Source organism: Myiozetetes cayanensis, unplaced genomic scaffold, assembly GCF_022539395.1.
Source record: "Myiozetetes cayanensis isolate MyiCay16 unplaced genomic scaffold, myiCay2020 scf3, whole genome shotgun sequence".
Taxonomy (NCBI): Eukaryota; Metazoa; Chordata; class Aves; order Passeriformes; family Tyrannidae; genus Myiozetetes; species Myiozetetes cayanensis.
This window is the reverse complement of record NW_026087521.1, coordinates 28,332,445-28,348,267: the sequence shown is the minus strand read 5'-3', so window position 1 is coordinate 28,348,267 and position 15,823 is coordinate 28,332,445. Positions and strand designations below refer to the sequence as shown.

The window sequence follows — 15,823 nt, the reverse complement described above, 5'->3', positions numbered from 1 at the left end:
TGCTTTTATTAGCTAACTGTGTTTTAATTATTACCAGCACTATCAAAGATATAAACTTGGTTTTATGCCAAAAAAAGTACATAAGTTGGTTGGTGTCTTATTTTAAGTTCTAATTTAACAAAGAATATCTTATTTAATTCTCTTTTTTTTCCTGAATTGGGCATAATTTAGGAAAATTGTTATGTCCTATTTTAATGCGGGGGTACATTACTGTACCTGTAATGTAATAGGTTAACTTATATAATCACTGCATGATAAACAACCCAACGGAAACTACATTTTTAGAAGTTCACATTCAAAAGAATTTATAAAATAATACAAAGGAACAAAGGTTCGTATTCTATCTAAGCATCAAACACCTGCTACACATTGATGTTTATTAAAATTAAAATTATTTGATCTTCTCGATCAAATTTAAAAAAATCATTTTTCTAGACATTTAAGAGCTATCATTAACACTGGGTCAATTTAAGACCACATTTACTATAAAGATCTTCAAAAATACATCTGAACACTTCAGTAAATTTAATGAAATGACTTCTTACTGCCTGCTACACCATATTCAACATAAAAGTTCGCATGTTCTGGTCCCTCATACTCCCAACTGATATTGGCATAGGTCTCAGCGGCAGCTGTTGTAACATTTCTGATCCTTGGATAAAGTGGTTGAACTGAATACATAATAGAAAAACAAAGAATATGCAATTGTGACTTCATACATTTAAAAAAATATTCAAAGAAGTTACTATGTTAATTTAGACCACATACAGCGAAAGTATAGTACATTTGTCGTTGTTTCCATTACTGCAAATTAGTGACTGAAGTACTGTATTTTGTAACTGAATCCCAAGGTGATTACTACACTATGAAATTATAAAGTAAAATCTATGTACTCTACTGAGAATGCCTTGTACCACAAAAACTGCCAAATTCTTAAAAAGTAATGGCTTAAATACTTAAAAAAACCAGCCAAAATTCTGCAAAACACTATTTATATTCATCTGGAAGTAAAATGCAGACAGCTGGAAAGTGAGAACATTGTCAGCGTAATGGGAAATGGTAGGACAGAAGGGAGGTATGAAGGTGGTACACTTCTCCCTTTATGGCATGTGGCACTGAATGGACTGTGAATGCCCCAACTGTAAGCCTTTATAGGATTTTGGCTCTATGGTATTGGTAATGATAAAAAAGGAAGACAATACCCTTATAGAATGTTGGACGGACAGTATGCATGACTGGGGAGGTTGCAAAAAGGATTTCTGAATATCCTTCACCATCAGAGATAGTAGGAAAGAAAAAATAAAGAGTAAAAACACTTTACATCAAAAAGTAACATTTAAATAATACCATAAAACCTTACCTGTAAAATAAATAATGCATGCACACTCTAAGATCATGCAAGATTCAATTAGTTTTGCTTGTTAAATATGGAACAGCTGAATGATACACATGTATTTGAAAACAAACTGAAGTATGCATGTACTGACAGCTTTACTTTCACAGGACATTCCCCAAATCAGTTTTGTTAACATTATGGATTGATGGCACCTTCAGACACTGGAACACTAGACATCAGATACTGGAAAGCCAATATCAAAATACTCCGTTGTGAAGGACACAAATCACTGGAATGCAAGAAGCTGCTCATTGTAAGGTACTGTGTCTTACTGCTGACATTCTGGTTAGACGACAGCACTTTTCACAGATATGCATAATGCCCACATCTGTGAATAGAAGAGCTTCTCCAGCATTCTGTCATTAGCCACTTCTTTGCTCATACCTTAGTTCTTTGTTCATACCTTAGCTCCACTTATGCTTGTTACAAATCAACATACATCTCAGTATCTCTGTTTGCCTAATATTAATGAAAAAATAGATTTTAATAGTTCTAATGATGTAATAGTGCAGATACAAAGAGGATGCTCCACTAAGGCATGAAATTTGTTGTAAATGAAAATGCCTCACTTTGTTTGTCACTGACTTTTCCGTGCTGCTAAAAATATCTTTTCTGTTAGAAATAACATTAAAAATGCTTCCCAAAGGACCATGAAACATCAGAGGTAAAAACCTAGTCTCAGTGAAGATCAATGGCAGAATTCCAATGGTTTCATCTACACAATAAGACGGCTGCACAGAATTTATCTATAAATTATTTTCTCCTTCAAACAGGATGTCTTTCTCCATATGGCCAACTGGAAGAAGTTTCAAGTTATATTCAAAGAGAAAATGGCTTACTTTGGCCCCTAGCACAGACTAAGTAATATGAGTGCCATGTCTAGAAAACTATAGTTTTTGAGTATTTAAAAAAAAAAATTATGCAAATTCCATCAATTCTCTTGAGAATGTATTTTGATTATTACAAATTCTTACAATATGAGATTCTTTATCCCCATATTTGCATCAAATTTTTCTTCTTAACCCTATTCGAGTAGTACTCATTCAACAATTCAATTAGTTGTTAATTACTCCTCCATCTGATGTCTTTGTAGCTAAGTTGTGCTTATATATAATTTCTTTCACAACCAAAATAATAAGGAATATATTATTTAAATAATAAAGAACATATTTATTTCTTGGCTAAAATCAGCTGAACAAAATAAAATAGAAAGCACTAGATTAAAAAGATAAAAAGCCATCTATGTTACTAAGACACTAACCCCAAGAAATACCAAAGCCAGAGCTGTCTACAGGAAATCTAGCCTGTAACCATATACACTGCTCAAGGGGATTAGATTCTGTTTCTCTTTGCCACTTGAAGGCAACAGGAGGAAAGAATAGCCATCTCTAAATTTAGGAGGGTGCAGAGTCTGAGATTGCAGACAGGATATATAAACTTCCTTCTTGACTTGCACATGGGAACAGGTGTTCGTAACAATCAGCATCGGAGCATTTTTACTTAGCCAAGAAAACAACTGGCTTGTATTCTAGATATGACTTTGTTTTGTTTCATTAAATTGTATTTTCTCAAAGCCATATTTTCCTGGATTTTAGTCTTCCCAGAAGATGTCTAATTCACAGCTTAACTATATGACTGATATCTGTCACCAATGTTGAAGACAGAAAAAACTGTTAGCAATAATCTGTTTTGTATGCCTGCACACAGATGTCACAACATTACCCCTAACTTCTCCCTTCTCATGCCTGAGCACCTTCGGGATGAAGGAAACTGTCTCATCGTGTGTGAAAGATTCCAGATGACAGAGAGCTTCCGTAACACTAAGGAAATTCAATAATCACTCTATTTTATCTTATAGGGGGTTTTTCCATGTCCAATTTCCAGTTTCTACTCTGACTAGAGTTGCCTGCTAGGTTTAAGTACCTGGTAAAATTCGTTCTGTTCATGTATTGCATGTAACAATCAAGTTGCTTCTAAAAGTTACCTTAATTTCCTTGGTGTCTTAGTTTCTAAATCCTCAATAGTGACTGACTTACGCTTACATTTATCAGATGTACTCTTCTCAGATTTTTACCCATAGCTGTTTGTATAGATTCATCCACATGCAGTATTTGGTCAGATTAAAACTCTGTTGTTTTTTCCCTTTGAATACAGAGCACCAAGAAGTTTTTTCAGTAGCGCATTTCTCTTCAAAATTATTATTTTTGTAATTCTCCTCTTTTGCACTATTGCTTGATCTCACTTTCCACCAGGCCTCCAAAGTTTTCCGTGACTACACACATAATTAGATAAAAGATGGCTGATGAATCGTTAGGTGATAAAAGCCTAGAGCTGAAGTGGTTACAGCATTTAAAGCTTGTCTCTAATCCACCCAGACTCGTCTTTTCAATCACCACACCTCTAATTATAATTAACCTCTGCGTTCTTCAATATGTTTCCCAGCACTTTTCACAAATGCAAAATGTGTCATTATCAGTTGGCAGAAACTCTCAGCGTGTGTGTGCCAGTTGGTGACAAGGGGAGGAGGGGAGGAAGCTTTGTTTCGGGGAGCGGCTCTCAATAGCAGAGCACTGTGCTCTCCCATATGTACCATGCATCATGTACAACACTGTGCAGCAGTGCTGGCAAAAGCAATGGGAATGGGCTGCCAGTAAGTTACAGTTTTTATACAGAATGACTCTTATTTGGCTACCTTCAGCAAATTAAGCTATTTTTATTCCCACCTCAATACACTGCAAAATTTAGCCAGCGCTGCTGAGTATGGTTTCATTTCTGTAGTGAGATACAGTATAGAAGCATTTGCCAATTGTTGAGAAAGAGACCTAAGCTCCAACTAAAATGAATTCCAGTGCTTTTAATTCCAGTGCTTTTTTATTGGAGTTTTTTATGTAGAGTTTTGTGTAATTTTTCAGCCTTTCAGCAACACAGTTCCTAAAATAACAGTTAGACCTGGGCTGTAGAATCAACAGAATTTAATAAAACAGGACGTGAAATCTGAAGGTATTTTAACAATGGAATAGGTACTCTTTCTCAAGACTTAGTCCAAAAGAAAAACAAATCAAATAATCCCCAAGGTGACTAACTTCAGCAATTTTTATGGAATTCACCTGATATCCAGGAAAAAATTTAGGTAAGTGACAAGCACAAATTTGAAGACTGGTGTCAAATGAAAAAAACCCCATCGATCAGTATAACATAGACAATTAGTTAAAATGCATATATAAAGTGAAAAATAAATTTAAAGGAAAAAACCCACACCCACATACAAGAAAAGATGAAGAAAAAATGTAACAGATTCTGTCAGAGCCTGTCAGACATAGAAAGGGGTTTTCGTATTGTTTGCTTTTTTAACATGTAACATTCAAGCCTTATAATAATGGCAGGAGTGAATTTCATTTCTGGTAGTGAGAGATAGGCATTAGTCACTTAGATTATTTAGGCCAATTGCAAGAGCATTCCCGTGGTATAAGAAATACAGAAGCCAAAGAAAAAACACTAGAAATCATTTCACTGATAAGCATTTAGCATGGCATGGATTTTGCATGACATCTACAAAGCAAAAGGTATTTGAGTAATTTTTGCACTGTGATAATAATGATTTTCTCTAGTCTAGCATGCAAAGCATGAGCATTGTTCCCAGTAAACTTAAAAGAGGACATAACAGTGGTTCTGCATAGCAAGCTGTACTGAAATCACATAGATTTCACGGACAAGTCCACAGAGGGAGAGTGGCTGAAGAGCAGCACAAAAACACCGCACTTGACTTGACTGAAAAAGCAGCTTGAAATTGTTAGAAAAAAATATGAAGACATTATGTGAAATAATTCAAAGAGGGAGAGAAAGCAGATGGTGGGCAGAGAAAATGATTTAAAGAACAGCATTTTGTACAGAACAAAGAAAACTGAGATAATCCTGCCTTCTACAAAGAGATCAGAGATATAAACTCAGTTGAGACTCTAGTGAAGAGTTACATATTGGTGATTCAGCCAAAAATCCAAAAGAATGGTTTCAAACCCAGAGTATAGACTACTTGGTTTTCTTCCTTGCAGCGAAAGGGAGTACCACTTGTCAATAATACTTAAGATGTGAAGTTCACATGCAGAAGGCAGGCCAGACTGAGTACCACAGTGACAGAAAGCACTTGCTACAACTAAAGGTAACCGTGATCTCACAAACTTATTGTAATTTCAGTTCAAGACTACCAGTTACGAGTGCCTGCGTGCATGCAGACTACAAGACCTTGCTTTCAAATAAAAATGTTGACTAAATCAAAAGGAAACTAGTAAGTGAAATGAGAAGGCTTGTGAAATGAAGCTGACATGCCATGCCATTACTCCTACACTTCAGCTTACAACAAACATGCTCCCCTGTGACTATTTTAACCAGCAACTTTCATTTCTCTCACTGGTCAGATTGGTATTCCCTTCCTTCCTCTACAGACCAGTCCTTTAAAACTTCTAATAAAAAAAGGCAGAAAAGACTTGACTCCAGTGATCACCTGAGTCACTTTCCAGCTGCTACGATACTTATTTTATATGTAATTGGGTTATTCTCCAATTTTTCTCATACCTCTGTTACCTCATGGCTGTGGTTAGTTGCCAATATATAAATGGCAATACCAAAGTGTACTGAATATCTAGTACTAGGTATAATATATTATGTTTTACATACAAAGTTTCAAAAATATTTAGAATATAGATTATTAAGAAAAAAACCAATTATTTTTTCTTTGGAGTACCATATTTTGATCAAACTTTAGTAATTAATAACATTACAGTATCAGAAAGGAAAAACAAAAGTGCAAGTCAAACAGGATAGCTTTCCATCTAATTAAATAACATGTCTCATAATTTACTCATGTGCACTTGTGACAATAAAAGTAGTGAGACTATTAAGATTCTTAGATTTACCGTAGCAATATTTCCCTCTGCACTTTAATATATAGTTTTACTCTGAGAAGTGAAACATGTCCCAAGTGGCACAGCTCACTCAGGTATAAATGATTTGAATTCCTCCAGGACCTTGTGCCTAATGTTTGTGACTGCCCAAGTTGCACGTCTTCAGGGGCAGCTATCCAGTAGAAAACACCAAGTGCAGAAATTTCAGTGCAATTTAGTCTGGCTGAAGCTGGGACATACTGTTTTGTTAACTTCCAAGATAAGTGTACTCAAATTGAAATAAAAAGCATTCTTAAATTTTCCTAGTAAAAAATCAAAAGCTTGAGATATTTTTGATAGATCACGAAAAGATTCAGAATATCTAAATTTCACCTTCTCCTTGCTTTGGCTTTGGGTCCAAATTAGTAAGAACTGTATAGATGTATAGGCCCTCCTGCACTTAACAGAGGAAGAAAAGTTCACTGCTGGGTACAGCTTCTTCTTGAGTGGGCTGAGCATTTCTATCTTCCAAATCCACCCACTCATGAGACCAAATAATTTGACACTTGATCTTGATAATATGATCGTCCTTTTTCTTACTCGTGGTCCCTGATCAGTAGCAAAACAGTTAACATGTTAATGTAAGTAACCACTGAGAACATTAATCTCAGACCTGCAGAAACTCAGATGTCCCAACAGATGTCATGGCTTTAGTTCTGTCCTGTTTGCAGTTCCAAAGATTTCTTTGTAATTGTTAGAGTTAGAGGCTACAAGAATATGGGAGAACTTTGAAACCATAAACAACATGGAACCAAACAAAGACATCTGCTTAGTTTTCAGAGGATCTGAGATGACAGCTCCGTAATGTGAGCTGCTCCAGCTTATCTTACAAGTAAGATGCTTTCTGTTAGCCACAGACTGTGATACAGCTATAATTAGACCTCAGTTTCACACAGAGAATCCATTTTTCCTTGCATGATTTTTTAGAGGCAGCTATAAATAATGAGAACTTAATTTACATTTCTGCTGTGAATGTACACAAGTAAAGCCAGTTTGATGGTTCCAATCTAAGCTGACTTCTCAGTTACAACTAGACAGAAATAGCTAGAAGACATGTCATTAAAATAATTCCACAACTCCACACACTTATCAGAATCACAGCTGACATTAGAATACACTTATATATATATTAAAATATATATTAATTATATATGCACAAATACTGGCATATATATATATATATATTTATACCAGACTGAGAGAATGAATTTCTTTCTTATGGCTGTTATTATTTATTATTCACAACACCTGATAATCAGGTGAAAAGAAACTATATGTAAAACAATTCATGCTGTCTCTTCCAAGTTTGTAAAAAATGTTGTGTATTTCATGTACAGATTTTGATTTGGTATGTTTATAGTCTGAGGCTTTAAAGCACAGTGTCCATTAGTGTTAATGACACCTGTGATTAAATGACATATGTATAGAGACATGTTTCTGACTTTGAGCTACCTTACAGTCCTCAGGACAACCTTTGCTTCTGACAGCAAAGATATCAAAATTCATAAAAACTGTGTGCAAAATTGCATAATAAACAACGAAATATTACTGAATTCAGGAATAAGGATGATAATAGGTTACACTCACTGAAATATCCTCAAGTACTCACTCACAAGATCTGTGAACCTAAAACTGCAGGAAGACATTTGTCTGTATATTCAATCTGATACTCAAACTGAGAAGTATACAGAGAGTATTGTCAGTCATCTGTCTCTTATGCAGACTTGGCTTGCAAATGAAATAAATGTGATCAAATAATAGCATTAATCTGCAGTGACAACAAGAATGCACCTACTTTTTAAAACAAAAAAATGCACAAGGCACAAGCAGCAAAAGGATCCCCTTTGCAAAAATGCTGGTTTTTCTACAGCTAATCAGTGCAAGTGCACCTGGATCCTGAATATTTATGACAGTGACATACATCTGTTTAATGTTCAGAAATAATTAGATTTTGCTGAAGCAAAGCTAATGAATTCCCCTGGAACTCTGTTGCAAAATAAACAGATGAAAGGTATTATAAGCATTCTGTATTCCTTAAAAAACCCCAAGAAACCCAAACAAAAAAAAACCACAACTGTTTTCTTCTAGCACTAATTACACTTTGTATAAACATCTGTAGTCCAAGATTTTCTGTCCTTACCACTGCAATTTCCCCATTTGCAACACTGCAAAATCGACACATTAATAAATCATGCAGTTTCATTTTACCTTTGCCTGCACCTACAGCAGGACGGAGAATATCAGCTTTAATGGAGGAAAACAAGAATAGGAACACTATATAATTAGATACAACACCAAAGGGAACGTACATATATAACTTCATAATAAAAAGCATGCAGACTAGATAAAATGTATTAATTCAAACAAATTAGAAGCTGAACACTGACAGACTGCTACACAACAAAAATTAATATACATGCATTTACAAAATTTTATTGCTCATGCTTGTTAAGATTCCATATTTAAAATAAACACAGTTTATATGAAACCTTAATACACGGTATCAAAGAAATTGCATTGCATAGCAACTCATCTATGACAACAAACTGTACCTTTACTAAGCATAAAAGTATGCTACTGAAACGATGCTACTGAAATAGACTTTTAATAGTAAGACGAGCAAAATAATGGAAAAATTCCTTTAAAATTTCCCAATGGCTTTAAATTACTCTTATTTTATTAAGCTTTCATATTTAATTCAACAACTTCAACAAAAAAACCTACCGAAATCAAAGGTCTAGAATGACTATAAATATAAAAATCAAGAGTGATGGGATTTAACAATATACTTGGCAGTTTTTAAATACTATACAATGTCACCAGTTACTTGGGGCCATAGAGGACAAATTTATTTCAACAGTTTTACAGTTTTTGCCAGCTCTGTGAAAAAAATTTGGACACTACAGAAGCTGTTGCATACCTCAAAAACCAAAAAACTTCCTCTAGTCATAAGGTTGGATCATTTCTGTATTTTTCTCTGTGACCAAAGATGGTCAATGAAGCAGAGTAGGTGAATAGACAAAGACCACTAAAAATGTAAAGTTATATGAAAGTTGAAGCCCAGAAAAGTAAATGTCTTAGAGCTTGTGAGCTTTTATCAAAAGGAGGGGCTTTACACCTCTTTTGGGGCTTCTACTTCAGTACAAAGCCTTTGCATGTATTTTCTTAAAAACCATTTAAAATATTTTATTAGTGCATAATACAGTTAGAAAAGCTCTAGGAAAAAAAAATCACTAGGGCCTATTTCCTTAGTGGAATGAAGTAATAGCAGTATTTTTAATACAATCTATAATGTTTTTTTAAACTCAGTGGATTTTCCTTATACATACCCATCTTACCTTCATCCATAATTGTTACTGCTTCCTCAGTTATCTGACTTCCTGATCCAACTGAAGTTTGTGCGTTAAAGTAAAACTTGTACCGTGTGCTGTAATTTAAATTTTTTAATATCAAGCTGCTCTCGTTGGCAGGAATTCTTATTTCTACCAAGGGACCCAATTCATGTGTGTTGTTGACTGTTGTTACAAGAAAAAGAAAAAAAAGTTAGGAAAGTTGCGTAAATTGTCATTGTGTTAAAAAAGGCTTTTTTTGGTTTGCATATGTAAACAGTCTCCTTTGTGTAAAAAGGATCTGTTCAAGGGGCCAAAACTGCAAGGGAGATAGGAAACACCTGCCAGTCTTTCAAGTTCAAGTTCCATTCTCATAAATATCTGAATCCAAGGCAACTGAGTTCACATCAGATCATCTGAACTTACACAGAGTTGAAACACTGATCATTAAAGAATTCTGAAACTCAAAATTCAGTACCCTTAGGATAAGAAAATACTGAAGTGACTTGTGTCAAACGCCAAATAGTGGAATTTGGTAAATGGAATAAAGTAAACTTCCTTAATCTGTTCCATGAACACCAAACTCTTAAATTTCCAGTGTCACTGCTGATAAATTTCTGGGCTAAGTGAACAGTTGGGATCCTAGAGAAGTGATTTAATACTCTGATATGAGTAAATGGTACATTTATTAGTTTTTCATTTTAAAATTACAATACCATGAAAAGTGAAAAAACAGAAGACAATGTATTTGGATGTCTTTTGATCTGTTTCTGATGATAATGTCTATGCAGTTAGAATATAAAATTTGTAAGTAGTAGTATCTTGCATCTAACTTGGATGCCATTTGTATGTAGGGCTTCACCTCCATTTTTCTGTGAAGTATGGTTTGAAGAAATAAAAGAAAAATGCTAACCTTGTACTTGAGCAAGGAAAGTTTTACAAATACTGATATATTATCAAAATACATTAATTTTTTTCAAACTTGACATCTACAACACAATCATATCTTTTTCACATTATATATAAACATAATTTATTATATTAACATAATTTTTTCTTCATAAATGGATTACTATTTGGTAGATGTATCACCTAAGTTAGAGTTATATCACAGAATGGTTTGAGTTGGAAAGGACCCTAAAGATCACCTGGGTCCAATCCCCAGAATATATTCAGAATTAACTTACTTGGCTGAAACTTCAGTATATATGATGTCAAAACACCATTTGGATGGGTAGGTGAACCCCACTCCAGAGTCAGAGAGTCCAGTGTTGGGTTAGTAATCTTCAAAAAGGAGGGTGAGCTAGGAACTTTTAAGAAGAACATACAATAAATATAAAATAGATTAAACAGGTCATGAATAATTAATTCTTAATAATATTACTGTATTGAGACAGATTATTATTTTATGATGTTGAAGTTTATGTTTACATTTATTCTCTAGCTTTCTCATTTCATACCTCCTTCAGGGGTCTTAAATACTTTGTCTGGGCTTGCTGGTCCTTCTCCTTTACCATTAACAACTCTAACATTCAGCTTGTAAGAACTATAAGGCTCCAGCCCTGGTAACATTCCAAAAGTCTTGTTTCCCCTGAAAGTCAAGATCTTTTTTTCTACATGCCGCCTACTCCTTCTGGATAGACTCTGCACTTTCCAGTAGTAAACCTAAAGACAAAAAAAAAAAAAAAATCTACAGTGAGCGCTTACGTGTTCTGATTTTATAAACTCTAAGCTTTTCCATGAGTGTTCATGAATTATAGATAGGAATAACAGCAGTTTTAATAAGCTCAGGTGAGGCACAGCATAGAGCTTTCTAGCTCCAGAAACAGACCTTGTCCAGAAACAGTCTACACAACTACACAAATGGGTGAAGACTCCCACCTGCCAGTTCTGCTAATGCTCAAAGCCAGCCTGACACAAGTTCTGGTCTGCAACTGCACTGGTATGTGATGATTCTCCTGTTAGCAAGTCTATCTGAGAGGCAGAAGTCACCCATACCATCCATTCTTTCAGTAAGATGTTTACAAGTACATGTTATTAAATGGGAAAGAAACCAAAAGATTTGGCTGGAAAAACCACACAAATTCTGAAATGACTCTGAGATTACAGTATTGGAATGATTTCCCCACAGGGACTGATGACTATTCCTCATTTATGTGACTATTTGATCAGACCACAAAGCTGATCCTGATGTCCATTTTGCTGATTGAGTTTCTAAGAAACTACAGATGAACCTCAGAGGTACTTTGACTACACTCTCTTTACTACATTGTCTCTCTACTACGATAGCTCAAAAGATATTAATAGTTGCCCCTACAAAGACTTGTGTTACTCCTGGGATTGCCACCTCCAATTACATACTTATTTTCTTCTTAGGTTTGAAAAGCTTTATAGTACCATTGAGTAATAGTTAGAATAATACAAGATCAAAAATATGAATGATGTGCTGTAGACTGCTGCTTATTTAGCTGTCTTCCTGCTTTGTTCATACATGTCTTCATCATATGACTCTTTAGAGAAGTATCCCTCTCTTTATTAACAAATCTGTCCCTAATGAATATTGGGCTACTGACTGAAATAATTTTATTAATTTTATTAATTAGGAAAGCCTAATTAATTAGGAAAGCCTGAGTATGCTAGAAGGATTTTGCTCCTTTGTTTAAAAAGAGCTAATCATGTGCTTTGTAAGCTACGTGAATAAAAAGAGACATTTAAAACAAACTATGCATCCATGAAAAGTTTTCATTTTGCATTCAGAGAAAGCTTTATAACAATAACTATCCACAAGGTTTTAGGACTTCTCATGCCTTGCATAGTTTTTAAGCTATTTTAGCTTGATTTATTGTTGTTCTGAGATTGTTTTATTCATGCTTATAAGGTAACTTATTTTAACTTCAGTTTTGCTTAGCTTTGTGTAATTGTGTGGTTCTCCTCCTCACAAAAAAAAATTATATTCTATATAGAGTATATATAATTATGTGTATATATATATATATATATAACACACTAAACAGAAGTAACCATACCATGACTAACCCCTTAGATCAACTGGAAAGGAAAGTGCGTAACCCACCAGAAATGACAGGACAGAAGATAACTATCAGATACTGCAAGTCTGAGGAATAAGAAATCTCCATCTAAACTTTGGATGATGACAACTCATCGTAACCACGCTGTTGAAGGGTAAGAACACCTGATGCATGGGCAGATGCATGTGTCTATCAATTTTTTCTGTAATGCTATAGATCTTTAATAGAAATTTGGTGATTTGGATTACTGGATTAATAATAAGCACTAATTTCACTAAATTCTAACTCATTAATCCTCACATAATGAACGTTTTCTTTTGATCGCCCATTTGTGTGTGAAACAACAGGTTTATATAAAACTGTCGTCTAACAGATAAACATTTAAGAGCTTAATAAAGTCCTGTTTCTTAGCTAAGTTAGTGAGTTACTGTGAAAAGTACCCCCCTAACTACAAACACTTACGCCAGCTCATACAGAACCAGCTTAAGTCTCTCTGGATGGTGGTATTTTATGCCAGGGAAGTGATATTCACATACCAGGAACTCACATTCATATGGTAAACAGCCGTAGAGCACTGAAGTTCAGTTTCAGTGCTTTTGAATGCTAGTCCTCCATTTTATAACTATGATGTACATTTATTCTCTTCCAAATTCTCTTTACTCTTTTAATTTTTCAAATACTTCTTTTACCTCCTTTCATTTAAACAGAAGTAGTTCAAATTAGTCTGTCTTACAAAGTAACCTAGTTCAGGCTGTGTCAATAGTCTGTTCTGTTTGAACATACTTATCAGAATACTTGCTAAGGAGCAAAGAGCAAAGAAGTATATTATTTTTTATTTTATTCTATTGCTGCATAGGGAGTTTCCTCACATTCCACTCTTCCCCCCACAACCATTCTACCTCACTTCTTCAGTTTGCACCCCTGAGTTTCTTCTGAAGGAAGTCTAGTGCAATCTCTGAAGCAACTTTTGCCACCAGATTTTCTTTATCCCCTAGGGATACCAGTTCCCTTCACTTTTATGGGCACTTCGACTCTTCTGTCATTTCCTATGTCCTTAAATTAAGCTTTTAAACTGAACTTTTCCTGACTTCCAAAAAGACACAGAATCCATCATACATTAGGAAGTGGCCAGTTACTCAGAATTAAAGATGTGATTAATCATATTGTGGAAGAAGACGAGTAACCTTAGCATTAGACCTAGGAGAGATTCCTACAGAAACTATTTTTTTACATCCTCTAAATATTATTTTGGAATAAGATCTGCAGAACTGTTATTTTTTTATCCATTTAATGTATGCAAACTTAATTACAAACGCATCCCATTTTCCTTCAAGGACAACGTCACAGTTGGCTACTGCTACAAGGCTGGAACATTGCTGACTTCTATGTGAATCGTATCAAAGCTGTTGCTCTCATCAGCAAAACTTGGAGCTCACTGAAGAGTCCTCTTATATATCAGGTACTTCAATCTGAATACAACCTCATATAGGATTTAACAAACAAAAAAGAGAATGCTTATGATTGTACTTACTTTGTACCCTTGGAGATGTCCTCGTACAGTTTTCAGTGGAACTGGGTCCCAATGCACCTTTGCTAATGTGCTGTTAATAACGTGAACCTGCACGTTGCCTGGAGCAACCATTGGCACTGTGTGGAAAGGATGCAACAAGGATCCAGTTAGAATGAGAAACCACACAAACATACTTTTTCAGACTGATTCTTTACATTGTACTCAAGGAGTAGATTAAAATGTTCCTGTGTTTTCAGGATTAATAATACAGAGTATTATGAAGGGTTATTATCTCCAAATTACTTCCTTTTAATTAAAACAATAACTACTATTCTCTTATCAATATTTCAGCATTTTAAATACCCATTTAGGTTACACATTTAGTTCCTTTAAAGTAGCATAACTGAGTCAAATTACAAAACTTACAGTCTTCCCCTGAATGTCCAATCACCTCTGATGGCTCTGGTGCATATCCCAAGTCATTTAAAGCTTGTACTTTTATTTCATAGGGAACAAAAGTTGGTGTACCAGATACAATATATTTAGATACATTTGCAACTATAACAGATGTCCATTCATCATCAACATCCTTCTGGCGCCAACTGACTTTGTACTGAAGTCCTGGTCCATTGGACTGAAAACCTTTTAAAGACTGAAATGAAAAGAAATATTTTTTTAAATATTCTGAAGCATCTGAAAAATCCAAAGTTGCAAAGGAAATATACTGATTCTTCTTTAGAATGTCACTGAAAATTTACTGCTGTGTTCTGTGACAAAGAAGCACTGCTGAAATTTTCAAGTTGTGCAACTTAGCTTTTACCAGAGGTCAGTTCAGTTGCTTTCCACTCTTTAATAAAAATCACACTGAATGGTGATGGTGGTTAATTCTCACACAACAAGACCCTGTGATTTCTGTATACACATTTTGATTTCAAATATTTCTTAAGAAATGGAAGAGGAAAAAGCAGACTTACACCAACTCCCTATAAAAAGTGTTCCCTAGACAATGTTTCTTGCCTGGGATGGGAAACTGGGTTTACATGGCTCTGCTTGAGTTCCTGTCATGACGGTAAAGGCACAATAGAGAAAGCTTTGATGGAAGTTTTTTTACTGTGAAAGTGCATAATGAATTAGTTCATCACAAAAGATGACAGTACAAGTAGGATTCATATTAAAAATTATTTTAAAAATAAGACTCTACTTGAGATAAACCTCAATTTACATCTTTAAGTTTTCCTAATCTGGCAGCAAAGCATCCTGTATTACCTAATTATTGGCTTATCTTGAGAAATCACTCAGGAAAATACAGCCACTTAACTAATTTACTTTTTCTCAAAAAGCACTCGGCTTTTTCCTGGAAAAGAAGACAGGTAAATATCTGAATTTAACTCTTTTTCAAGAATATTTTAAATAAGCAATGTATAGGGTATTCTCATCGTTATTTCTCAAAAACGCTATTCACAGACGTGAAAACAAATGAAACCTCAAAAAGAGATCCAACTTACCTCCCATGTTATTACCAGATTATCGGGTTCTGAGCCTATGCCTTGCACATTAGCAGGATTCTCATCAGGGCCTAAAAATAAAATATTTACACATGAACAAGAATAACTGCTGTTTGA

At 34.7% G+C, this 15,823-nt stretch overlaps 1 protein-coding gene across 38 annotated transcripts in view; it reads right to left on the bottom strand.

The window, feature by feature from the left end:
* The window catches only part of NRCAM (neuronal cell adhesion molecule), a 150,266-nt gene that overhangs the window by 20,935 nt on the left and 113,508 nt on the right, over nt 1–15,823 (bottom strand). For 10 of the 38 annotated variants that reach the window (XM_050323941.1, XM_050323943.1, XM_050323927.1 and 7 more), the window contains 6 exons: nt 15,707–15,777; nt 14,628–14,853; nt 14,223–14,338; nt 11,123–11,327; nt 10,850–10,972; nt 9,672–9,848 (listed from right to left, as the gene is read on the bottom strand). In XM_050323941.1, coding sequence (XP_050179898.1) covers nt 9,672–9,848; nt 10,850–10,972; nt 11,123–11,327; nt 14,223–14,338; nt 14,628–14,853; nt 15,707–15,777 — 918 coding nt within the window. Of the gene's footprint in view, nt 1–545; nt 672–1,202; nt 1,269–8,541; nt 8,578–9,662; nt 9,849–10,849; nt 10,973–11,122; nt 11,328–14,222; nt 14,339–14,627; nt 14,854–15,706; nt 15,778–15,823 lie in introns of all 38 variants that reach the window. The other 28 variants (XM_050323933.1, XM_050323915.1, XM_050323913.1 and 25 more) reach the window with 6 other exon arrangements.